At 26.8% G+C, this 26338-nt stretch overlaps 2 protein-coding genes across 4 annotated transcripts in view; one reads left to right on the top strand and one right to left on the bottom strand.

Moving 5' to 3' along the window:
- Window positions 1-506: 506 nt before the first annotated feature.
- On the top strand, window positions 507-10916 carry LOC129981544 (calcyclin-binding protein-like). Its single transcript, XM_056092417.1, has 6 exons — window positions 507-679; window positions 821-1007; window positions 2228-2324; window positions 4395-4497; window positions 5529-5623; window positions 10654-10916. Exons 1-6 carry the CDS (start codon window positions 665-667, stop codon window positions 10805-10807), a joined length of 651 nt encoding a protein of 216 aa, XP_055948392.1. The 5' UTR covers window positions 507-664; the 3' UTR covers window positions 10808-10916.
- Window positions 10917-14494: 3578 nt separating this feature from the next.
- LOC129981319 (membrane progestin receptor gamma-like) overlaps window positions 14495-26338 on the bottom strand; it is a 79329-nt gene continuing 67485 nt past the window's right edge. The window contains exons 1-3 of one of the 3 annotated variants that reach the window (XM_056092111.1): window positions 22336-22585; window positions 21726-21786; window positions 14498-18113 (exon numbers count right to left, since the gene is read on the bottom strand). In XM_056092111.1, the coding sequence (XP_055948086.1) occupies window positions 17093-18113; window positions 21726-21786; window positions 22336-22423 (1170 nt within the window). In that variant the 5' untranslated portion in view covers window positions 22424-22585 and the 3' untranslated portion in view covers window positions 14498-17092. Of the gene's footprint in view, window positions 18114-21725; window positions 21787-22335; window positions 22586-26338 lie in introns of those variants that run through there. The other 2 variants (XM_056092109.1, XM_056092110.1) reach the window with 2 other exon arrangements.

Raw genomic sequence — 26338 nt, forward strand, 5'->3', positions numbered from 1 at the left:
ACTCCATAACTTCCTAATTTTTATTATACATGAAGCATGAAAAAGATAAGTTAATTTTATGCATTCTTCTCCTATTGTGATAAAGGACTGATTAAGTAAGGGGAAAAAATGATCTTCGTGGACAGTATGATTAAATTCATGGTATGTGATTCCTTAAAACTCGTTTTTATACATAAAATAACAACATTGTACACTTCGTTAAAAGTAAAAGAATTTGCGGTGTGAGTATTCTTTCTTTCATTTTTTTCTGGTTTAGTTTTTATGGTCATAATTCTTTATTATAAACTAAAACCTATTTGAAGCTACTTTATTAGATAATATGAGAACTTGCATTTGTATTTTCTCGACAGCATAAAAATTGCACAATGTTATATCCTTTATTATATAAATGAATTCATATAAATACATTCATTGGTGTAAAAAAGAATTTATATTGCCAAAGAAATTGTTTCCCGGTTCACAGTTAATCTTTTCTTCTCGAAAATTCCCGAGAATAACTTCAACAAAACAAAGCAAGAGAACTTTCAGTTAACCGTGTGCTACCAATCGGTTGAAACGCTTTTATTAGTGGTTTCTGTTTGAAAGCGCAATTTCTTTGTGTTGCCTGAAACTTGAATTTTTGGAGTAGATTTATATAATTTCATTATATTCTTTAAAAGCAACCATGTCTGCAAGCAGTGTAAGTATTTCTTTTATTTATTAAATTTATATTTTATAATCGAATTATTGTGTTCGTCAGTTCATTATGTTATGTTTGTATTTAAATTGCTAGAAAATTGTTTGAATTTCATGAGTTTGAAGGAATTTTACTGTTTCATAGTTGAGGAAAGATGCAGATGAGTTGTTGAGGCTGGCCATGCTTACTGAAATAGAAAATGTTAAAAGGATTTTAACATCAGAGGCTACGAGATTAGTTCAAGCTGCTGAAGCTGAAGAAAAGCGCAGTCAAGGAGCTCAGAAAAAAGTTCTTCGTCCTACATTCACAACTACTAAATTGTACAATTATGGTAAGTTTTATAATCGTCAATTGATCTGATCCAATTGTGGCAAACGAAGGAATGTCTGGTTTCGATTCGATTATAAACGAAAACGAAACGTCTGCCATTTGTAAAATTTTTAATCTAGTTATTGTATTGCATTTGGTAACCAATTTCAAAAGCGTTTGATCTTCAAACACTAATCGTATAATCCTGCTTTTAGGAAGTTAATCGGAAATTTTAATGCTGAGATTGACGATAATTTGTACCAGAAATGTAAATGTTTATAGTTTTAAAATCAGTAAGTCTTACTTGGAAGTTCTAGATAATGGTTAAAAAATGAAAAGTTTTATTTCCCATGAAAATAAGCTATAGGTGTGAAGAAGCATTGTGTCGGCTTTCCATAACATTGTATTGTTAGTATTCCCTGATTACCCAACAAGTACTATTTTATTTTCACGAACTGTGAAGTCTTATGTTCTTCTGTACAACTTATTAAATTCTTCCTTAAATTGTATAATCTTGTTGGGCAAAGAGACCTCTTAAGTTTAGTTGATTTTAAAAAATATACTAGCTCATTGTATTTATCACGTAACTATAAAGAACAAAAGAAATAATTATTATTAAACAACAAGATTTAGTAAGTTATCACAATTCTTTACAGCAGGCTGATGATTAACGCTTAAATATTATTAAGATTACTCAGCAGTGCATTATAGATCAATAGCTAAATTTAATCTTTTTTTCAGTCAACAATATTTGCAAAGGCATTGTATTTTAATTTATGTATTAAAAGATTTAAAAATTATACATAACATTTATATGTTTACATTTTAATTTAAATTTGTATGCAATTATTTCACTTGGCTGTCCAAATGTCATAAATTGTAAGATTAGAATTTTTATGTAAATGATATTTAATTTGTTATGTTTAGAAATACATAATTATTTATAATTGGATTGCACATATAATTTATAATTCTCTAATTAAAATTGAATAATATTAAAAAATCTTTTAAATTTCTCATTTGATATTTTATTAGTTTTGTATGTATGAAAGATTGGATTCAATGTGAATTCTTATGTTATTTACTCATTTTTTTAGTCTGACTTAATTTCTTTGTAAATTATTTCTTTTATAATATTTTTTATGGCAACTGACTGAATCTCTCATACATTTCTTATGTTAAAATTTATTAGCAATATTTAATGCTTTTATTCAAGAACCTTTCATTTATATTCTTTTCTAGGTTGGGATCAGTCGGAGAAATTTCTCAAAATATATGTTACCATGAATGGTGTTCAGAATTTTGCTGCAAATTGTATTAGTACTACTTTTGGAGATAAGTAAGTATTCTGGAATTTTTCTTAATAGCTTATAATCAGTCAAATTTAAAGCATATTTATTTTTGGAGTTTTATTTAACTCTAATTTGAAATACCAACTGTGGATAACCAAGAGTTTACTGCATGAGTAATTCTAGTGTAATATTTCCAATGTCCATTTTTGACTTGAATTAATTTCTATAATGAATTTGGTATATTGTAAAATTTCTTTAACAAGTTATACAAACTTAGCATGTTTTGTAAAGCTCTTATTGTTAACTTTTTATCTTAATGAGGAAATCACAGGAAATGTCAAGCTAAATAATATTTGTCAACATTTATGGGAAATAAAAGTATAATGGCAATTTATAAATTTTCTAAGTTGCTTTAATAAAGTTCAGTGATCAAAAATTTTATTAAATATTTTCATTGCCACATTACTGCAGACTACGTAGTATAGTTTTTAAGAATTGGAGATTAAATTTTAATTTTCTTTTTGCATTCATAAATATTTTATGACATATCGAAATATTTAGGACTTGAATATTTTTTATTTGCAGATCCTTTTCAGATGGAAGGAATTTTCTTTTCTTTATTTTTTTAACAGATTTTATCTCAAATTACAATTGAAATAGAGATGTGAAAATAAAGTATTAATTTCAAATTTAAAAAAAATCTTGGACTAATTATATATCGGGTGTTATTGAGTTGTATAAAAGAAATTAGTATAATAGAAAATAGTTGCAAAAAGTTTTTGTTCCTTTAAAATTTTATTACTTCATGCTTCTATTATTAAAAATCATATATTCTAGAGACTTAGTCTTAGTGGTTTTATTTGGTTTTATCCCCTCCTCCTAATATGGTTCATGAATAAATGTAGGCTTATTATTTAACTAAAAATGTGGGTGTATCTTCATTTTAAGTTAATAAGACTCTTTAAATATATATGTATATGTAACTTTTAAACTTATTTTTCTTAAACTTTAAATATTTTAAACTTTTAATTTCAATTTAATTAATTTTTAAGATTTTATCTTAATTTAGCCCATAGTAACTTCATTCTAAAATATTATCTTATTTCGTGATCCAAATCCACTGTCTCTACTTAATTAATTCAAGAGAAGTTTTGTAAAATTACTGGATCAGCTAAAAGTCTAACTTTATATATATATATAATTTGTATTTGCAAACTGTATAAATAAAATTGAAATTCCTTAATTATTTATGTATTAAAATTGCAAACTATTCAATAGATTTTTTCATCAGATTTTGTTCATTATTATAATGAAGCATCTTGAAAGTTTTGGGATAGCTGCTTACTTTTTTATTAATCAAAAATTATTTCCTTTTTTTGAAAATAATTATTTTACATTGTGGTTATATCTATTGTAGAAAAATGTTGTAGATGTTTTAAATTATTTTATTAACTTGTCTCTAAATGGATACTTGCAATATTAATGAAGATTTTTATTTCTCTATAAAAGTTATTTATAATTAATACAAAATTAGTTTTAAAAGGTTGGGGGATTTTTTTTTTTCATTCACTAAAGACTCTTAGTTTTTGGATAAACTATGAGATTAATAGATCATTTAATGTAAACTTAATTCAATGTTGCTTTAAATTAAAAAGAAAGTTTTAGGTAACCTAAGAATTTTGTCTATTATAATATTAAATATTTTAGAACATTTTTTCACATTCAGTTATTTATTTTTAATTTTACTGTTTATGTTTGCATTTGTATTCTTTTGAGTGCAAAGGTTTCCTTGCGTGTCATATTTATACTATGAGCTATCCACAATTGATTTGATTTGTAATTACTGTAAACTTTTTTTTTTTTTTTTTTTTTTTTTTGTTGGAAGAGCATCAATTTTTCACGCTTTTATCAACTCCCACATAAGTTGTAGTGAAGGTTGTGTCAATTTGGGATTTAAATGCATTAAAACATTTTCATAATGAGCTGATATCAAGTATGTTAGCTAGTTTATAAATATTACTTTCTTGTGCTAAAATAATTTTTAGTTGCTTTTTTCTATTATCCTTTCTATATCAATTGCTTGTATGAAATGTTAATTCTAAAATTTTGAATTTCAGATCATTTGAATTACAAATCATTGATGAAGAAAAGAAAGTGAATTATATTCTAACAGTTAATAATTTATTATACAAAATAGTTCCTGGTGAATCTTATTCCAAGGTAAGAAAAAGTGTCTTGGTTATTTAAAAGATGTATTAATTTAAAACCAGAATTTACTGATAAAGGTAATGAATTGTATCCATACTTTATTTTATGAAATTAATTTCATGTTTCCTGTTAATACTGACATATTTTACCACTGCTAATTATATAAAATATCAATTTTAATTATGTTTTGAGATTTTCTTAAATTTAAATTGCTTAAAGTATGTATCTGATAATTTTTTTATTAATATTTATATTTACAATAAGAGTAATTTTCATATATATTTCAAATAAAGTTGATAAATTTTGTAACTTTAAATGTGATAATTTTATTTATAAATGTGATTATATGTATATTTCAAATAATGCAAGAAGATATACTGGCTCATAAAATTGTTGTAAGACATTGATCTATAACCTTTTTAGAACATTCTACAATTGTAAAGAGACCTACAGTATTTATTTCCTCTCAAGTCTCTTATTAATTCTTAAATTTTAGCTTGCTTGATTGAGATGTGTGCAAATCATTTTTTTTTTTTTTTTTTTTTTTTTGCCCTGGAGTTTCAATATACATATGCCTTTTATATGCCCAATATACATATGCCTTTTAATATACTGGTGTGTGTTAGCTAAATGACGGGGGGGAAATGAAGGATTTACTACCATCAGCCAATAAATCTAATGATAAATCTGTGCTGGAGAATGACTAATGCATTTAATTCATTTTTTTTAAATGGATTATACACAACTTTTTTTCATAAACATTCTTGTCTCCAGTTTGAAATTCAGTTGTTAATTCTGTTTTAACATTGGAGAAGGGAAATAGTGCTCATAGTTTTAAGATTTTTCTATCATAGTATAGTTATTATTCTTTTTTGTTATATTCCATTATCAAGAGTTTGTTTTTAAATAAATTAAATCATCTTATTAAACAGATTGCATTTAAAAAATTAAATATGAATGCAATTCTTTAAATGCCTTTAGATAATATTGCATTAATTCATGAGTATAGTGTTTGCTTGATTATTATATTGCTACTTTTATAGGTTAAAACTGATATGATTGTAGTGTTTCTAAGAAAGGAATCTAAACAAACCTGGGCATTTGTTACTGAAGCAGAAAAGAAAGCCAAAGATGCCAAGTAAGTCAAATTATCTGTACATATGATTGTTTGCCAAACACATTTGTCAGTGATATATGCATCAAGTGCCCTTTTCTATTGGTGAAGCTTTTGAAGAAAACCTGTTAGATAGCAATATCTCATGAGCAACTTGTAGCAGTGAATATTATTTCTAATACAATTATGGTAATATTTAAACTTGGAAACATTTAATATTCCATCTAAAAAGTGTCCTTAATTTTTTACTATCAATGCAAGTTATCTCTTATCTGGTTCTACTAAAGTAAAATAAATGTAAAATTTACAGTTGCTCAGTTTTACATAAAGACTTCATTTTAAATCCATATTGATTTCTCAATGAAGATATTTAGGCATCTTATGTTGCTGTGTATTTGTCGAAAAATCTGTCATCAAACTTAAATTATCAATTATTTGGATATTGCAATTTTTTTCAAGTAATTTTTATTTTTACTTTGCATTTGTAAAAGATAAATATATATTGTATTTTTTAAGAAATGTATTGTTCAATTAAGATATTTCTATTTGAAATTACTGTTTTCTAATTACAAATCTTCAGTGTTTTCCTTTAATCATTTGTTTGCTGAATACTCAGCATTTCAATCATTCTTTTGTGTTCTGGTGTCTTATTTAAAAAAAAAAAAAAAAAAAAAAACTGTTGATCTTGTGTAAAAAAAATTTCTATGTTTTGATGGCAAAAGAAAGCTTTATTTAAAAAAAATGCTTTATTTGATTACTTCCCCATCTGTAAAACAAGAACATAATTTCACACTGATGGAAGTTTTTATCATTGACTAAAATCTATTCTAAGGGTTTGATGCAGCATAGCTAAAAATGGCTTTTATGTGGAAAACTGAACTAAATCTATTCTGAGGATAGTTTGTCTATAAATATGTTGAAAATTTTTTTTTTTATCATTGGAATTATTTTGTTAAGTACAAAACAAATTTTATTATGTGTTGATCTAGCAGATGTAATAACCTTGATAATATGATTCATCCTTTATAGAACAATTTTTAATAAATATTCCCAGAATTTCCCCTTTTCTCCACCGGAGGGAGTCAAAACTCTAACACTCTCTAATCCAAAAAAGTCGCTTAATCTACAAATTTTAACTATTCAATAGTTTCTAAGTACTTTTACCATTTACATTTGTTTATTTGAGTTTGTATGATAATTTATTTCAGTGGTAGTATTTAAAAATGGTGATCCAAAAAGTAATGTCGGTGACAGCTTAGTTGCTGGCAAAATCATCCTAATTCTCCAGGTTGTAAGTTGCCCAGAGAGTTCATTACCCTGCTTTGTAAAAATGTTGATGAATATTTAAAACTAACTCATTCATAACAACTTAGCACAAAATTAAGCTTGAAATTTGAGACTTGGATAAAGTGGACTGTATGCAGAAGTTGGACATTGAAGTTTACTGAGTATGTTTACAGGATTAAAAATTTCTCTCGGCTAGTAAATAGTGTTGATACCAATTTCAATTCAAGAACAATAGCTTGCAATAGCAAGAGAGGATGAACAGATTACTAGAGATATTGAAGAGTTGTTGACTAGATGGTATGAACATTTCAAAAACCTGTTTAAAGGGTATTATTACACATAATACACTGCCTACTATAAACTATGTAGATTAAGTGATAAAGCACAATCTAATGACTCTGTGACTGTCGAGTTAGTAATTAAAAAAATATAACAAATCAAGTGGGCCTGATGACATCAAAGCTGAGCTCATAAACTTCAGTGAATATAAAGTAATTTTATATCTTGATATGTGGACATAAATTTGAATGTTCATTAAGCAGGATGAAAGATACGATTTTCTTATATATAAAAAAAGAGACCAGCAGGAATGTAGTAAATATGACTAAGATGATCTCTACCAACCTAAGTGTATTATTGCTTTTATACATCTCCAAAGTTACTGGAGACACCATATAATTTTCAGAGAATAAAAATAACAGATGAAATATATTTTATCAGACAAATTTTGAAATGAACAAAGGAATATAGTATTCACATTTACTAACTTTTCATTGCTTTTAAAGCAGTATATGACAATATTAACAGAGATAAATACTCGAAACAAGGATGGAATTTAGTCTCAAAGAAATTGATAAGTTTAACATGATTATTCTTAAAATTTTAGATTTAGAGTTGTTATAATTTTTGGAACATTTTAGTATTTAGAAAGACGAGTGACAAAATCAGACCTATTTAACTGGACCTCATCCTTATTCTGTTATTTAAATTGGCTCTTGGATAAGTCATACTCTGCCATTCATACCGTATGCTGTATGTATTCCTTTAATTATACAGTCTTGCAGTATTAGAGAATGGATTTGGTTTGGTATTATTTTATTCAGCTATTTCATTAGTTTACATTTTTTCCTTTCTATATCTATTTTCTGTTCTCTCTCCCACCCCCCTTCCCTCTTTGCAAATCATGTTTGATTAAAAGAATATTTGGTTAATAAAGAAGTGAGGGAAAACTAATTGGTTAAAAAAATTGACAAAGAAGTAGGTTCCTTCAAGAATTTAGTATATTAAGTATCGAGTTATAAATTATTTATATTTTCTTGGTTTGACAATTCCGATTTTTTTCTCATTGCATTTAGACTAATTAGTTACCATTTATAATCAACAGTAATAACTTCCGCCAATTCACTAGTATTTTATAAATTTTCAAGCTCAGTTTTTTTTACTTTGTTAATTTTTGTTTATGAATCTTTATATATTAATATTTAAAATTTTGGTGGAATTATTCAATTCCTTTCTGCTATTGTGGAAATGCAATAAAGATTTTTTTAAATCCATGAATCAGTATTTTACATTTGGATCTTTGTTTTCTTCCCTTCCACCCAATTTATATTAAGCCATCTCTCTAAATGTAGCTTGATCAGTTTTGATATGCATGTTCAAGACAGTTTTCATGTTGAAGTGTCTTACTTTAAATTCAAATATTGATTAGGCCATTGTTCAAGGTGAAGCACCAACATTTCGTTTTTGTCATTTCTGCGCTAAAGGAATAGTATTACCCTGATGCGCTCCCTTTAGTTTTTCTCCCAGTTAACCGCCACCTGAAAAGAAAAAGTGCTTAACATTTGCTCTAGTGTAAATAAAAACACAAAAAATTTCTTACATTCTGTTTGTTGTCATTTTTCCTATTGTATTTACAATTCCTTTTGAATCTCTCATTTTTAATTCAAAATCATCAGCATCAATGTAAATTTTTCTGATTTCTGTAGCAGCAGGGCTTGGGTAAGGATAAACAATACCGAAACCAAATGGAGAATACATTTCATTATCATTTGTTGTCAAATGATTAAATGCACTCAAAAGTCCATAGCACATAGTCGTGTCACTGGTCCAAGGTGTGATCATGTGAGGCTTGTTGACGAGTTCATTGTACGTCTGGTTGATTGTATTCTTGCATCCTGGGTATCATGTGTAAGTGTAATTTTTCGCCATCTTCTGTTGCTTGAAGTTTCTTGTCTGCCCTTTGAGGTCGAGGCTATGAAGATCTTTTCCTCTTCCAACCTTTTCAGCGTAAAAGCTGAGATCCTTGCTTACCATGAGTGTTGTACTTAAAGTCGATATCTTTCCTGTAAATTTTGATTTATATGGTTCTCCTATCACTGTCATATCTTGCTGTACGTCGTTTGCTCTTCCACCTTGTTTCGAACTAATGACAATTTGTAACATTTTATATTTGTAAGTGTTGAACAAATTTCTAGTCATTATGTAAGATATATGGGCATCTGACAGTGTAGATATGTTTCCCATTCCCATCCGTCAGGTTTAAGTCTTGGAAGAGTATTCCATATAACTGTAGTTTTTTCACTTACTGTTCTATACAATGTTACAACATCGCAAAAAGTTATGATTTGTTTTCTTTTAAGTCTTTTCATTGTGGTCCCTCTTCTTCATCTATAATTGGAGTAGGAGGTCCATTATGTCCTTGTTCTGTTCTTGTATTTACAGTATCCAGGTTTGGTGTTCTTCCTCCTGTGAAGTTGATGCCTTCTTCATATCACCATGATTGTTCAAAAGTCTATTTGGAGATGACCAAGATGAATTACTTACGGCAGTGGAGGGGTTTGATGGTGGTTCACTGCCTATACATGGTGATGGCAAGGATTCGTATCGGTGGCGGTTCAATCTGTATGGACCTGGCTCACTGGGGTCTGTGTATCTCCTTGCTGTGCAATGCAAACAGATTTTTCCTTGTGACCTTCTTTCCAGAGGGTGCTTCAGTCTTTGCAAAGAAAAAGAATACTTCCTTATTGATGCATCTGTTACTTCCACATTCAATGACTCATTGGATGGCCTACTATCCATTAGTCCAGACTCTTTATTGCTCATATTAAATCTCAAACTTCTGATTTTGGTCATTCAGATAAAGTATATTTCATTGCTTTTTTCTTAGATAATAGGTATTTTTTACCTTTTATATTGTAGCAGTATTGTTTTATTTGCACAATTTGATGTTTTCTGAAATTACACTTTTCTATATATGATAAATAATAGTTTAATACTAACATTGCCATTAAAAATGTTCAAGTTTGTTTAATGGGAGAACCTTAATGCATAATTATGTATGTGCTTAACTGTTGCTGGAGATTGAATCTAGTTTCCTGAAAATACTGACATCAATGTTCATTAGTTACTACTTAATTAGGCAAATGTTAAAAAATTCTGCTTAAAAACTGAGTATAATTTGGATACCCGTTGAAAGCTGTTAGTGATAGAAATTGATTGATTCACTTTTAAAGAAACTTGATAAGAATTACCATTCGAGTTCAAGTGAAATTTATAAATTAATTTCATTTATTATTTCATATTAATAAGTCCTCTCACTGTTAGCTATTACTTTTGAACACCTATAATCCAGACACCTTGTACTTTATGAATAGTAAAGTATATTAGATATCTTTAATAATGTAAATATCTCTCAATTCTATGTATTTCAAAGATATATTATACTTGAATATCCTAAAATGCTAATATATTTTGTTCTCTGTTCCTAGAACTCCTAAATTTGATAAAGAGGAGGATCCTGGTGCAAGCCTTATGAGTTTGATGAAGCAGATGTATGAAGAAGGTGATGATGATATGAAGCGCACTATTGCAAAAGCATGGACTGAAGCAAGGGAGAAAAAATCACCTGATGATATATTGTAAATTTATATCGCAGTTCTACAACACATTTTCATGTTCTGCAATCACAACGATGTAATGAATCAGTAGACAGGAAGTAAAAAGTAGTTTCTGTCATCTTTTTTTTTTTTTTTTTTTTTTTTAATTATTACTTTAAATTTGTTAATAAATGATTTAGTTACAAACTAGTGAAATGTGTTATTATCTAATGGTTTCATTTTAAAAATATTGGCTTCAAATTTATCTTTGAAACTAGTTATTTCTATGATAGAATAAATTTCTTAATTTATTTGGGGAATTAAAAAAAAAAAATTGGGAGTTAATCTTTCTGCATATTTTTATGGGACCAATTTATTTAAGTTAATTATCTGTGTTGTCATGTATTTCCCTCCAAGCACTAAGATTGGTATAAAATTACAACATCACATTAATGAGGTGATCTAACCAATAAAATCAATTAATATTATGAATTCATTTTTTTAAAGCTGCTGTTAGTTGTAAATGGATAATATGAGCGATGAATTGATAAAGCTGTTTGTTCGCAACTGCTTAATATTGTTTTTGCCATATTAAAATATCGTATGTTAAAGAAATCATGCAGAAAAATATGGCATTTTGATGTAACAGCTAAAACCATTTTATTTTTTTTAATCACGGCCTTTTACCCATTTTATCACAGAACTAAGTAATATAAATAGGAGCTAAAATCATTAATGGCATCTTGTAACAACGTACAATAAATGGATGTAGTTTACCTGTTTTTGTGTGTTGACCAATTTGACGTCTTTGTATAATAGTGACAATTTTGCTTAGGATAATGCAGCATTTGAAGTGCAGAATGAAAAATCCTGCTAGGTTACTTTCACTTCAAGATAATATTGATGATTGGATTATCTTGCTTTAGTGAATGATCACTGTTGATTATGCACTATTTTCAACAAAGTAACTTTTGGATGCCAAACTTGCATAGTCTAAAAAAGTTCAAAGTATAAGGTATTTTCTTTAGTTTATGTGTATTATTTTATGAACTTAATTGCAGAAACGTTTTCGTAAGAAAGTTGATTTTATATATCAAGTATTTAGATATATAATTGTAAAAATGGAAATCAGTATCTAAAAACCATAAAAGATGCAGCAGCTGTCTAGAGTTCTTTATTCTTAACTTTTTTATTTTTATATATTAGCTTTCTTTCAATAATTGATGGAAGCTGTAGACTTAATTGAACATTATCATATCAATTTTAAATGTATAATATAAACTAAATCAGTTGATAAAATGTGTATATTTTATTTTTAAAACGGCAATTTAATTTTTAATGAAGGCAAATAAGTGAAAACTGGGGAGAATATTGTATATCATAGATATATTTCTTTTCTTAAGTAAGCTGAATAATGTAGGTTATAGGGTAGAATATATCCATATTTTGTTTGTAAGTGAAAGTGTAATGTTTGTAATAGTACATTAACAAACATCAAACAATATGGTAAATATATGAAGGTGCAATAATGAAAGTATATCCATAACATGCTAAAATCACAAAAGGTAATCAATCAACTTTATTTCTAAACACATCTTGAAATTAAGGAAATAATTGCAATGTATCATTTTAAAAATGAAATATAATTTCAATTTAAACTTTTATATAATGATCTTAAAATATTTTGATGTCTTTTTTTTAAGGAAATTTTTTATTCATATAAATTTGTGTTTTTAATTTTATTTCTATTTTAACTTTGTATATTATTTTATTCAATTTGAATCCAATTTTATATTGTAATCTAAAGCATTTATTTTCCCTTCATTTTTACAAGACATAATATCTATGACATGTCAATTTTTAAAAATGTCTTTATGTCAACGAATCTTGCTTTCATATGAATAGATATAATAAATAGCAAAAATAGTTTTCTTTTTATCTGTATTTTATTTTTGATAACATGAAAGAATATAGCTTCAGTAATTTCTTTGTGCCATTACTTTTATCTAGATAAGATGGGCAAAGCAGTTTTCAAGTATTAAAACAAAAATTGTAAAGTTAATCTTTATAAATGCTTGTTTTATTTATAAAAATAATTGATAAGTTGTATTAACGTCAATTTTATTGATAAAATTTCCATTTTTTATTTGAATAAGTCAGCAATTTGTTTATAGTTAATTTTATTATAAACTAATCATTATATGGACATTTTATTTCTTTATTGAGCATCAAGCTGAAATAAACATAGCTGTTTTATACCCCATCACTGAATAAATACCAATATAGATTAAAGAATAAAAATCTTTCACCTTCCATCTTTAAGTGGTGTTTTTTTTTTTTTTTTTTTTTAAATAATTCTTTAAAAATATTACTTAAGATGCCATAAAGCAAATCATTAAAAGACTATTTCTAGTAAAAATTTCTGTTAATAAAAAATAAAAATGTGAAACAGAATAATGAATTATAATACAACTTAACTAAACTATCTTAAATTCATTTTATTATGCAAAAATTTAAATTCCTAAACTTATTGGAATTTTAAATAAAGAAAATTATAAAGGTAAATAATTGCATAAAATGGCACTTTGTAGGAAGACGTAAAAATACATATTAAGTAAGTTAAAATGCTTCTTTTAATATGGTTAAAGAAATTTTAAAAAATTAAAAAGTGACATTTTCATAAATTTGGAAACCTTGTTGATAATTTTTTCATAATTAATTTCATTTAATATGAAAGTTCATTTCAAATGCAGTCGGTTAATACTATTCCACAAAGGAATTTTTAACAACTCTCTGCATTTGAATTGAAATTATAATGCACTTAAAAGAATTGTTTATACAATGCAAAATGTTGTTTGCAGTCCATTTACATCAAGTTCATGTATACATATCAATTGAGTTTGATACTTTACCTTTTTCTATGTATATCTTACTTTGTTCTTGAATAATGACCTTGAATATCATCCTCATCACTTGCTCTGCTTCCTCCCCCCCCCAATTGCTACAAAGAAATAAAAGTACTTAAAATTGTTTTTTTGGGGAAATTCTAAAGTAAAATTATGTATATATAAGAAAGCTGTTTCATCATTTTTATTTAAACAAAAGGGTATTTCCTGTTACATGTAATTAAATATCTCTTTGGTTCAATATTGAAAAAAATTCTGACTTCTATATTTAACTTTTTTTAGGTTGCTATCTACCTGGTTATTATTATTTATTTTGTTGAAAATTCTAACATTTTGTATATGAAGATACAAATAATTTTGAATAAAATTGAAATAAACACTATTAGCTGTGTTAGCTTCTGAAGCATAATTTTTAATCAGAATGTATATAGCGACTTTACAATGCTCTTTTAATATAATTAATACTAGCGTATTTTCCATGGCATATTAGATATATTCTCATCAACATCCATTTCCTGATCTTTTTCCTATACTTCAGTTAAGTTTCCTATACTTTCAGTTACTTCAGTTAAATAAATGCAACAGATTTGTATTGTTCAATTGAAAGGAATTAAAAACAAACTTTTTATGTATATTTTCAGTTTTGTCACCAAATTTCAGAATAAAACTTGGTTTGTATAATTTGCATCAGGTATTTAGTCGACAATTATTAAATAGTGATAGTTTCAATGACTATAAATATAATTGGAGCGAAAATCAAAGGAATGTTACCACTTTCTGCTTGCCTGTGAACATTAAGACCATTTATCAGAAATTATGCATATCATTTCCTGTTATGCTTTTCCTGAAAACAGCAGAAAATTTTCTGTGTATGGAGGAAGGAGGTGAATTATCTTGAAACAAGATTGCTACGTAAAAAATTCAATACAGCTTTGCATTATAGTCCTGAGAGTAGTATTTTAACACCTGTGCAGAAAAGCAACTTTGTATTTATGTGTGGTGCAGGAAAAGAAAGGAAAAAAATCTATAATAATCAGTTCCCTTCAATGCAGCTAATAAATATTATTATTGATTCCTCTGAAAGAATTTAAAATGTCAGGTTTTTGCACTTTTCCTATATAAGATGATTTTTATAAATATTATACCTGCCTTTGATTTAAGAATTGCAGTGCCTATCAGACAAACTAATGGCTTAAAATTCTGGAGAAAATAAAATTATATAGTTATTACATCTACTAAAGAGTGACTAATGAGTTTTTATTACAGAAAATTACAATTGTAGTGCATACAAATTATTTTATCCGAGCAGTGTTGCTGTTTTTGCTCCTATTTTTAATAGACTTAATTAATTGAAATACAATTTTACAAATTTCGGAGACAAACCATTGAATTATTTTGCAATTTTTTTAAAAAAACATCAAATTGAAGTGCATGTAAAGAGGGGGGGGGGGAGAGAAATCTGTGAACCAGATTTATTCTACATAATATAAGCATCTTATGCATTAGTACATGTTTATTTGCATGAATAAAAACATATAACAGTCATTCAAACATTTAATACATTAATTATGTAATTTCATATTAGATTTGAGTACAATAATATGCAGAGGATAATGTATTTTAGTGTGAGGTAGTTAGCACAATACTGTAAAGGTATACAGTCACTTATGATGACAAGCAAATACATTAATAGTTACATATATAAAAGTGACATCATTCAATAGTTATTAAAAATCTTAATATTTGTTTTATAATTTCAAGTATTAAATAGAATGGTAAAAAGCAATTACAATCATGTTTGTGCTGTATTACTGTCCATTTCTGCAGTATAAAGTTTAATAGAAACAAATTAAATCAATATATATATAATCTCAAATAGATATGAAATTGCAAGATGAATTACAAATGTTCTACTGACAAATTTATTAAGTTTCTGTCCCATAAAAATTTCAATTTATACTTTGACTATTTTTAATTTTTTAAATTAATGGATATTTTTAATTATGTTTAAAATATTCACAAATACTAATACTTATAAGACAAACCATTAATTGCAACACAAAAGTCAACAAGTTTTCTAAACATTGCATATTACCTTCAATTTCAACCAGAAGAATTTATTGTGTTCCAATTAATATTTTTACCAAAATATTGTAGAATAAAATAATTATTCAGAAAGTACTAAATTAATGCTCTACAGAGTTTCTAAACTTCATGTAGAAAATACATTACTCAACACTTAATATGGCAGCATATTCATATTGAAATCAAGTTAAATTCATATAAAAAAAGAATATTGCTGATGCAGAGTATTTTTCCCCCCACTTAAACAGTTATTATAACTATTCACATACAGCTATCACAGCCTAAAATGATTTAGAAAACACAACTTCTTATAAAATATTATTAAAATTTATATTTTCATTATTTTATAGCTCATAAAACTACTTAGCTATTAACACATGTATTATTATAGAATCTATAATCACAGATAAATTTGTACTGCTTAGAACAATATAAAACAGTTATTTACAAAAAACAATAATGACTTATTAGAAGAAAAAAGCACCGGTATAAAATCTCTTAAGCTGGGAAGATTAAACACATATTTATAATATAATTTTAATTATGCTTTTTTATATATAAATTTCAATACAAAATTGAGGAAAACATAACTATAAAATTTAACTTGAGTAATAATAATAAACATAATGTACATAATGACAGTTATTGGTTAGAGCTGCAATAATGCTAATTATTAGCCCTTTTTAAATAAAACATATAATTTATTGATAAAAATTCATTAAAATATTTTAACAAGTAATCAACTGCTTAATTTTGTGCGCAATTCATTTTCTATGGAAAGCTGATGAACTTACAAATATATATAAGTATTTTAATAAACTTGCTTAAATAAAAATATTTATATTTATAAAATTTATCAATGCATTTCTCATAAATGCTAAAATTATTCAACTAATATAAGTATAGCAAAATATTTTTATAAATTAATGTATTATATGCTTTTAGTATTTCATAAATAACATTATTTTTTTTTTTTTTGGCTCATCTAGTTTTTAAAAAACATTAAACATTTTTTCTTTAAAATTAATTTATCAAAGGAAATACTTGATTAAAAAATAATCAATATTTGCACATTCAAGCCATTAAATTATATATACTATTCTATTGAGCTGCTTCATGAACTATGAAAACATGCAACATTATATAAAATAAACATTTAACAAATACATAGTAAAAACATCAACAATAAAAAAGTACAGAACAAGGCCATCTTAAAAATTAACAATTTTGTTTACAGCAACAAACAATGTATGATTTCAAAACATCATACTCAATATGTACACAATTACATATAAACAGTAAAAAATGAATACAGCTAATATAAAACATTTTGCAAACTTTCATTTCTGTCTTTTTTCCATACGACTTTTCTCATAATGTCTGGCCCAAAGTATAAAAACTGCTATTGTAGAAACAATAGTAAACAATACTAAAGCAAACACGTGAACAGACCAATACTCTGGGATTGGGTATTTTTCTTCCAATTTTTGACGTCTGTCTTCCATATCAATTACAACAGCACTCATTTGATGGTGTGTTGCCATGATACCTGAAATATGTAATAATTGATGGCTGTTGCCAAAAAAGTCAAATCTACCAGGGGCAAGCCTTTCTGGTAAATGAGTCGCATAAAAAAAGAAAATGCAAAATGAGAAGAAAAACTGTAGAATATAATGTTCAGCTACAGGTGGTTGCACATCTTTACTAAAAGTAACTCTGAAAAGAACTGGAATGCTGTCCCATGCCCAGGGCACAGCAAATGCCCCCAGACGAAAAACTTTGATCCAAAATAAATTCTCTATGAAACGCGAGTAACATGCTGATATGTTACAGCCAATTGACAGAAAAACTAATATTTCCAAAAAATATTCTCCCATAAAAGTTTGTGCAAGTTCTTCAGGAAAGGAATAAGCTTTAATTAGTAGCCCAGCACCAAAAGCATATAAACTAAGCCCACCATAGTCCAAAAAGAACCAAACATGGCGAGCCATATCAGATATGCTGCAAAAAGTGTGAGCTAAAGAACTTATCAGAGGATAAAGACATATTGTGAACATGTACACAATTAAAGGCCAATAAAAGGAATCATTAATTACTTTTAAAGAATCCCAAAACAGTACTAATTGATATACAAAATAAAAGGTAGGAATAAAATGAGTCCAAAAGTTTAAAGTTTCATTTGTAGCAAAGAAAACACTGAGAGCACATTCTTTCATAGAACTAGAAGGGGAACGATAACCTGTTAAAATAGCAACTTCCCGAAGGTGTGGTGGTAGTTCTTCATCTTTATAAAGTGGGATATCTGGAGCTGCACTCAGCACTTGACTCATCTTGGTTTTATAAGCATTGAAGAAAAAAAAGCTAAAAAATAAAGATTTATTAATTTTATTTTAGATCATCAGTTATTAACTTAAATATAATAACAAACATCTATAATTTCTTTTGATAAAATTCTTAAAACAATAATTCTATCATCAGAAGAAATAGTTCTGCTTGCTTCATAGCATTTTTTAACTACAAATAGTACTGTTATTGCACCCAAAGAACTTTATAAAAGCATCCTAGTATTCAATTATTACGTATAACATATGAATAGGCATATCACAAAATGAAAATTTAGGATCTTTATTGATCATATGCAATCTATTTTTCACTGCACATTCAAACAAAACTTGCTCATGAAATGTATTTTTTTTTTTTTTTAATGTGAAGCAATTTCATATGATTTAATATAGATGTTTTTTTTTTAGGTTTTAGGGCTCCTTTTAAGTTTTAGGGCTTTTTAGACTACAGATCTTCACCTCTAAAAGAGTCATTGTATTTTGAGGTCACAAAAATAGTGATAGTAAATATATTTATCAGATTTCCAATATTTGTAAATACAATTCTGCAAATTCAACCTTTTTATATAAGTTTTACAAATAAACATATAAAGTTAATTTCATTTTTACTTGATACTTTTTCACTTATTAAAAATATTTTCTTTCCTTATTTACTATGCATATTTAGAGTGATAAAAAAAAAATAAAGAAAAAACTTACATAAGATTGCAAGATACTTTACTAAAATGGTATCATGAAAGATGATTTTGAATCCTAATACAGACCAAAACTGGTTTCTGAATCTAATTTCCAGAATTCAACAAATATTTAAGACCACAAAAATTCAAATACAAAGAGAATTTGTTAAAAGGTAATTGAAGGTTTTAGACAAATTCATGAAAATAGTTGCAGATAGTATATTTTGAAATAAAAAAACAAGAAAGCGTTTTCCACAAGACGAATGTGACAGTTGGAGAAAATTGATTTAAAAAAAAAGTTTTATACAAAGCATATGCATAACTTTGTTAAAAACGTACAGCAAAACAAGAAAGCAATTCCCTATCATAGGCACAGAATTTTCAAAACTAATCATATAAAAATTTTCCTGGCATATTCTTACACGTACAATTAGACAGTAACAGATTTAGACATTTTGGGACCTAAGTACTGCGTAATATGAGGCCCATTATCTTAAAAAACAAACTGTGTTAATACAGATTCACATCTTAACATATATTTTAAAATATTAATGATTTTTTTTTACTTATCTTTTTATTTTGTTAACTTAGTGATTATTTATTTATTAAAGCTCAAGACTGCCAGCATCTAGATTTATACACAATATTACTGAAGGAGACACTTATGTTTATTAGGATGGTGAACATTAGAATCAGTACATAATAGCTAAGTGAACATATGAGACTGAGCAATTATATTTGTCAGGTTCTTATGTACTATAGGATGGTGAACATTAGAATCACTATAGCTAAGCTAATAGTGAGCAGAAAAGCCTGACCAATTATATTTGTTCAGCCATAAACATTATCCAAATATTTTATAATTTATATTTTTGATAGATTTATTTATATATCATCTAGGAAAACATAGTTTTTAATTTCATTTCGCAGAGTCCCTTTCTCAACTCTACAGCAATAGGCAGCTACTTTGTCAGAAATCCACCACTATTTTTATACAACTTTAAATTGGACATGATGTTTCTTCATACGATCATCAAATAAAACATACAAAATATCAAATAACCTTATATGGACATGCTATCAAACAACCTTATTGGAAGGTGATTAAAATATCAATTTAAAACACTACCACTATAAATCCAAAGTTATAAATCTAAGTATCTAGAGTCACTGTACATAATTTAATCTCAGAAATGAAGTTATTATTTTGAATAAATATTTTAATTCAATATTTGAACCATACTTCTGAAAATTACAATTAATTCAACTATTTAATATCATTTTTTTTTTCTTTTTTAGATTTTTAAAAAGTAAACTAGAACTTTATTTTTACTGTTATGGTTAGCTATTTTTCCCAATTTATTTTTTTTTCAAAAAAAAGTCTAGACTAATATTCTCAAAGTTGTTCAATAAGTGAACCAATACATGAACATGAAAACAAGTGAACCAATACATGAACATGAAAACAAGTGAACCAATACATGAACATGAAAACAAGTGAACCAATACATGGATTATGAAATTTCCCAATTTCCAGTTAAAAGGCAATTATTCATAACATAATTAATATAATTTCAAACTTCTAGGACCATGGACAATCTTCCTATATTCATACATTATTTAAGCAGTTAATTATGTTGTTGTCATAATATAAACTAAGATTTATTTAATGTTGTGCATCATAATTAGGCTCTATGCCTAAATGCTTTGATCATATCATAAAATTATACTCCTTGCATCGATTTATTTTGATCGGAAGATTTTCAATTTTGAAACGGATACATCATGTACCCTTTTTATTTATTACTTACATTGAATCTTTGAACATATTTTACCCTAATATTTTTAATAAAATATAAATGTGAATTTAGCATTTAAAATTAATTGAAACTAGTTAGTTAAAAATGTATTCTAAGCATTTTCAAAGCTTTATTAACAAAATTTATATTTGCATAATATATTTCTTTCAAACAGCAAATCCTTTTTCCCATAATGAAAAAGGTCTTCATCTGAGAAATGAAATTAAATCATTCAAGTGCATCAAATTATTTTAAATCATCTTTTGTAATTGTCTGTTGACCAGAATGATTCAAGAATCATCCAACTCTAGATACATTATTTAACTTACTATTGGTTCAAAAATACATCTTATATTTGAATAAATTTTCAGAATGAAAAAATATTATAGAACCAGATGTATCATGAATTAAAAATTTACATATGCTTGCTCAAAAAAGAAAGCACAAAAATTCTATTTAATAAAATAAATGAATTTTTCTATATAATTAGACAGTAAAAAATATATTTTAAAAATATTCTGAAAATAGAATTACACAAGCCACAGAAAAGTAAAAACTTTTCTATTTTTAAAGTGCTAAGTTTTTTGGTTTCTATCAGTTTACTGTTTTTGAATCTTGAGTAAATCACTTAAATAAAATGTTATAATAAAATAAACACAACACACTTACTACTGTAGTTAATAAAATTTAAAAATTGTAAAATAGCATAAATATATAAAAACACACAGTTGAAATTCAATAAGTATTGTATTTGAAAAATAATTAAAATCCTTTTGAGGGGTGATAGAATATGATTGAATTTAATTCATATGATAACTAATTTATAATGTTAGAGAATAATTTTAAGTGAAAATTAAAAGAAATATTCAAAATAGTTTCAACATGTATCAACTCAAAAAACATTTATAAAGATTTATAAGAAAGTGTTGTTTATATAATAATTTCTATCAGAAATACTTGAAAAATCAAGGATAAAGAGAAAAAAAAAAAAACATATGTTAAGTATAAATATTTGTTAAAAAAATTGTTTAGTTAAGTACTAGATTACCATAATCTAAAAACGGAGAATGATAGAGTATAAAATTTTATTATCTTTATCTTTTTTTTCCGTTTTTATAATGAATATTATGAAAAATAAACAGAGATGAAACTTACTTTCTTGTTTCTTCGCTTAAACATAATTTGGATATAAACAAATTGAATTTTGTTTGGACATCTACAAAAAAATTAAAAATATAATGATTAAAAAATTTAAGGCAAAATTTTAATTGTTAATAAATATAAATATTAATTATATAATGATTTATAAAACAAATGCTAATTGCAATAACAAGCAAAAACTCTTTCAAAGAACACACATATTGCACACCCACAAATAATTTAACTATTTAGTTTGACTTACTCCATCTCCTTTAACTATTCGTCTGACCAGACAGAGCTAACTCGCCGACGCGCGTTCGCAAAAAATTACGGCCCGTTCTAATAATAGGATATGACATAATACAGGAATGAATTATACAGGATGCAACATTCGACGAAACGAACTTGTATTTGAAACAGCTAGTTTTAATATCATGCATCATAAATAATCATACAAATAAATCATATTTGTCTTGATTAAACAAATTCATTAATACATACCTAAAAATGCAAAAGTAAACAATACAATAAGTTCTCACTAATAGGGTAGGGAGTCATTCACACACAAGTCACGAACACAAGGGAAACAATTAGCATTTTCTAGTGTAGCTGTATTAACACTTACAAATCCATGATCGGACGAATACTGGAAAGAGTTTGTTCACTTTCTTAAACTGATTTCCAAATAGTCTATCATACATTTTGGAAGCCATTGCATTTCAGGAATGGAAATTTCAGATTCTATCCCAAATCTTCGCTCTCCTAATGTTCTTTTTTTTATGGTTTCCGTTATTCCAAAAGCTTCCCTGCCTTTTAGGAGCGCCGCAGAATGGGATGGGAAGCCCGAGCTGTAGCGAAAATGGGATGAACGGAAACATGACCTTGATAGCGCCACCTTTTTTTTTTCTTCCCCTATTCAAGCTTGCTTCCATGTCATTAGTTGTTTACGGTCACGTGATCTCTGTTTATTCGTGAATAAGAGTACGGAAACAGACCGCATGTTTTTTGCATTACGAAATGAACACATTGATTATGAAAGAATGAAACATATAAAAATTGATGTTGTGTCATAACTAAGAAATTCGAGTGGAAGCTCATATTTCTTTATAATCATTCCCAATATAAAAGTTTTTTTTTTTTAACGATTGCAATAACTTTAATTTTTGAAAAATTTCTGCATCTGAACCTATTTTAAAAAGCTATTCAGCGATGTGGAAATGAATCCTACTAAAAGATGTTTATTTTTTTTGTACCATTTCTTTCATTTTAAAAATGCAAGCACTTTTATTTATTAATTTTTTGCAAAAGAAGGATTGGAATGGACAAATGAAAAGTGATGAAATTGATTAATCTTTAAATTTATAAATAAATAAATTTAAGAAATGCAATTAAAATGGATTTGATTGCTTCGTATGTGGTGAGACACAAGATTGCAAAACGAATTCTTGCCTTAAATTGAAAACAAATCAAAGCGAGCTATTCTTGATTTGTGTCTAGACTAAGTCTGGTTAAGATCAGACTCTCAAACTAACATATCGAATGCTGGCGATTTTGTTCTTTTTATCCATAATCCACTTCTATTTTATCATTCAGAAAAATTTATTAAATTGTTTGATAAATTAATAAATTAACCCTTTACACAAGGAAAAACAATTCGATGCCTATTCACCTAATGCAAGGACTTGTTTATCGCTTCGAAAAATAAATATATACGTAATTGTTTTAAATTGAATTTCGTTGAAAAGTTAATCTACATCTTCTTAACACTCTTAAGTATTTTTACTAATCAAAATTTAAAAAATAAATGAATAAAACGTCAAAATTATACACCGCCTTTAAAAGTATCTGAGAGAAGCTATCTGAGTGCTAAGGGTATAATTGAGAATATACGTGCCTATTTTAACATAGAAGGTGGGTTATATTAACAGTGCGTTGGTATATAAATAATTTATTATTGACAAACAATTCTTTCTCATTTTTTTCCAATAAAAATTTATTACTTAGACATATGAAAAATAAGAACTTATCTGAAAAAAATTATTTTCATAAGCCGCAGCTTACGTTTACTTTTTTCGTTCGTTTCGTTTCGTTTCATTCGTTCGTTTTCTTTTCTTTTTTTTTTCTTTTCTTATTGTTGATTTCTATGTTAAAAGAGGAAAATTAGAAAGAATTAATTAAGATACAGGTTTGCATTAATTCACATTACCTCTACAATAGTTGGTTATGAAAAAAATATATATATTTCGCTTTATTTAATCTATTCTCCTTAATCTGTAATATAATCGATTGTCATCATTACTGCTTATTAAATAAATAAATTTTTGTGTATTATTTATGCTTTATTTGTTACTAGCCGCCTTTGGCGACCAGACGGTTTACCATTATTATCGCTCGCTACAATTTTCAATTAAATGTTTTAAGTAACCTGTCTCGTAATAGCTTCTCAAACAAAAAATTTTTAATCTTCAAATTTGATAGTCATACCAAACTTATACTGTTGTTTAGATCGTCTCGTTCAATTTACTATATATATTTTCCTAATTTGTTGTCATTTCCGGTAAAACTTCAACTTTAATTTAAAGTGGAAATGCTGAGATTGCAATTAATATAAAGATATTTTTTAATGAAACCAAGCGTTTTATTTTATTTATCATTTTTATTGTTATTTATTTATTATTATTATTGAATACGAGTACTACAAACAGAATCGCTCGGTATTTAAATCTTGTGTGAACTACAGAATATTTTTCATAATTTATGTCCTATCTCACAGAATTTCAACAAAAATTTCTCAGATTCAGCATAAAATTCAGTTATTAGTTTTGCTTTCAAAAGGATTGAAATGAAATCAATAATAATATTTCATTCCGGCCTATAAATATATTTCAAAAATTCTGATACATTTATGTTTGCAATCCTTGTAAAGATAATCTTTTCTTTGAGATTATCATTATGGTAATTGTTTTTTCTGTTAGCTTTTGAAAAAAAAATTTCCTCCTCATATCTAAGAGTTAGTATTGGGTTGATGTCATTATCAGAGCTTCACTATACTCCCGAAATGATAATTTTTATAAAATACTTTTTTGAAAGAACTTTATTAAACTGCTCTCGATCGTGAATGCATATTATCAAAAATTAAAAAAAAGCGAAATAAATCACTAGAACTTGCATACTGAGTCTTAATTTATCATTTTTATTTTGATGGTTAAATTCAAAAAGTTTTGGAACCCGTTTGATTTGGAACATTCACTTTACTGTCTACCTTCTCTTCTCACACATAATAAAACAATGTGACTTTCTGTTTTGAAATCAGAGTAAATAATAAGATGCGGTAAATCCTGGTGAAAATCCTCTTTTTTCCCCACAATGATCCAAAATGGAAGACAGTAGTGACCGTAGAAAAAGTATAAAAATGATCATAATTATCTAATATAAAACAAACAAGAATTAAATTTTCAGGAAAGTGCTTTGCTTTACTTCATGCAATAAAAATAAAAAAATTAAATTAAATTTAAAAAAATAGGTGGCTTAACACAAAGTAATCAAAGAAGGCGTGCCCCTTCAAAACATGTCAGTCAAAATGAATTGATATCTCAGAAAATATCTGTCCTATCATTTTGTAATTTTCATAGAATTTAGTCAAAACTTCAGAGATAACTTTAAACTCAAACTTGAAAAATCGACATTTTCATCGATCTTGGAGTAAATACCCTTAACTCAGTATTTTTAGTAAATACTCTTAGCACTGCAGTTCTCAAATAACATTACAAATACTGTTTAACAGTGCTTCTTGAAATTCAAACCTATATGCATTTTTCATATTATTTACTTACAATAAGCTCGAACATGCATCAAATCATTTGCTAATCTCCTCCATACAAGTATTAAAACTGATCTCTGGAACATCCAAAGAATCATTTCTTAAAAGACAGGAGAAGGAAAAAAAAAAATTAAAGTGTCTTGTAAAAAGTATTTTAGATCAAGAATACGAATGAAATCATTTAGTTAATGTTAACATTGAATTGACATTAACAAAACTGTGCAAATCGAAGAAGAAGAGGCGAAGTTAATTTCTCGATTTGCGTGTATGTGAACGGGATAACCAAAAAAGTTAGATAAATGAAATTTGGTACATGGTTTTGCTAACGAAATCTTGAATATGGATCAAACATTTGGGCTTTTTCCATTGAGAAAAAGATTGAAAGAATAAACTCAATTCTCTGCACTGCACGCCGAAGTTTAACAAAAGCCGAGTCATGTCGTGGAAGTAGAAGTGTACTGGAAAGTCAAGGTATAAATACTTCCTCTAATTTTTATTTTTTCTTATACGTAGAGAAGGTATTGTGACCTTTGAAAGATTCGAACTCGAGTATTTGACGAATCTCCACGCTTTAGACTCTTCTACAAATATAATGCCGAAACACATTTTTGGCATTATATCTGTCTGACTGTCTTTCTGTCTGCGACAAAGATACTCAAAAATGGTTTGAATTAGGCGGGTGAAATTAGGTACACGATTTTTATACCAAATACGCAAATTTCTATTATATTTTGAACGAAATCAGTTGAGAGGAAGTCTGTCTCTTTGGCTGTTCAAATACAAGTACAAAACGTAGAGAACTAGATGG

Source organism: Argiope bruennichi, chromosome 8, assembly GCF_947563725.1.
Source record: "Argiope bruennichi chromosome 8, qqArgBrue1.1, whole genome shotgun sequence".
Classification (NCBI taxonomy): domain Eukaryota; kingdom Metazoa; phylum Arthropoda; class Arachnida; order Araneae; family Araneidae; genus Argiope; species Argiope bruennichi.

What these genes read in the sequence shown, in the direction of transcription:
- LOC129981544 (XM_056092417.1), top strand. An exon ending in AGTACTACTTTTGGAGATAA is followed by an intron (nt 2,325 to 4,394) that starts GTAAGTATTCTG and finishes TTTGAATTTCAG; the next exon opens with ATCATTTGAATTACAAATCA. An exon ending in CTGGTGAATCTTATTCCAAG is followed by an intron (nt 4,498 to 5,528) that starts GTAAGAAAAAGT and finishes CTACTTTTATAG; the next exon opens with GTTAAAACTGATATGATTGT.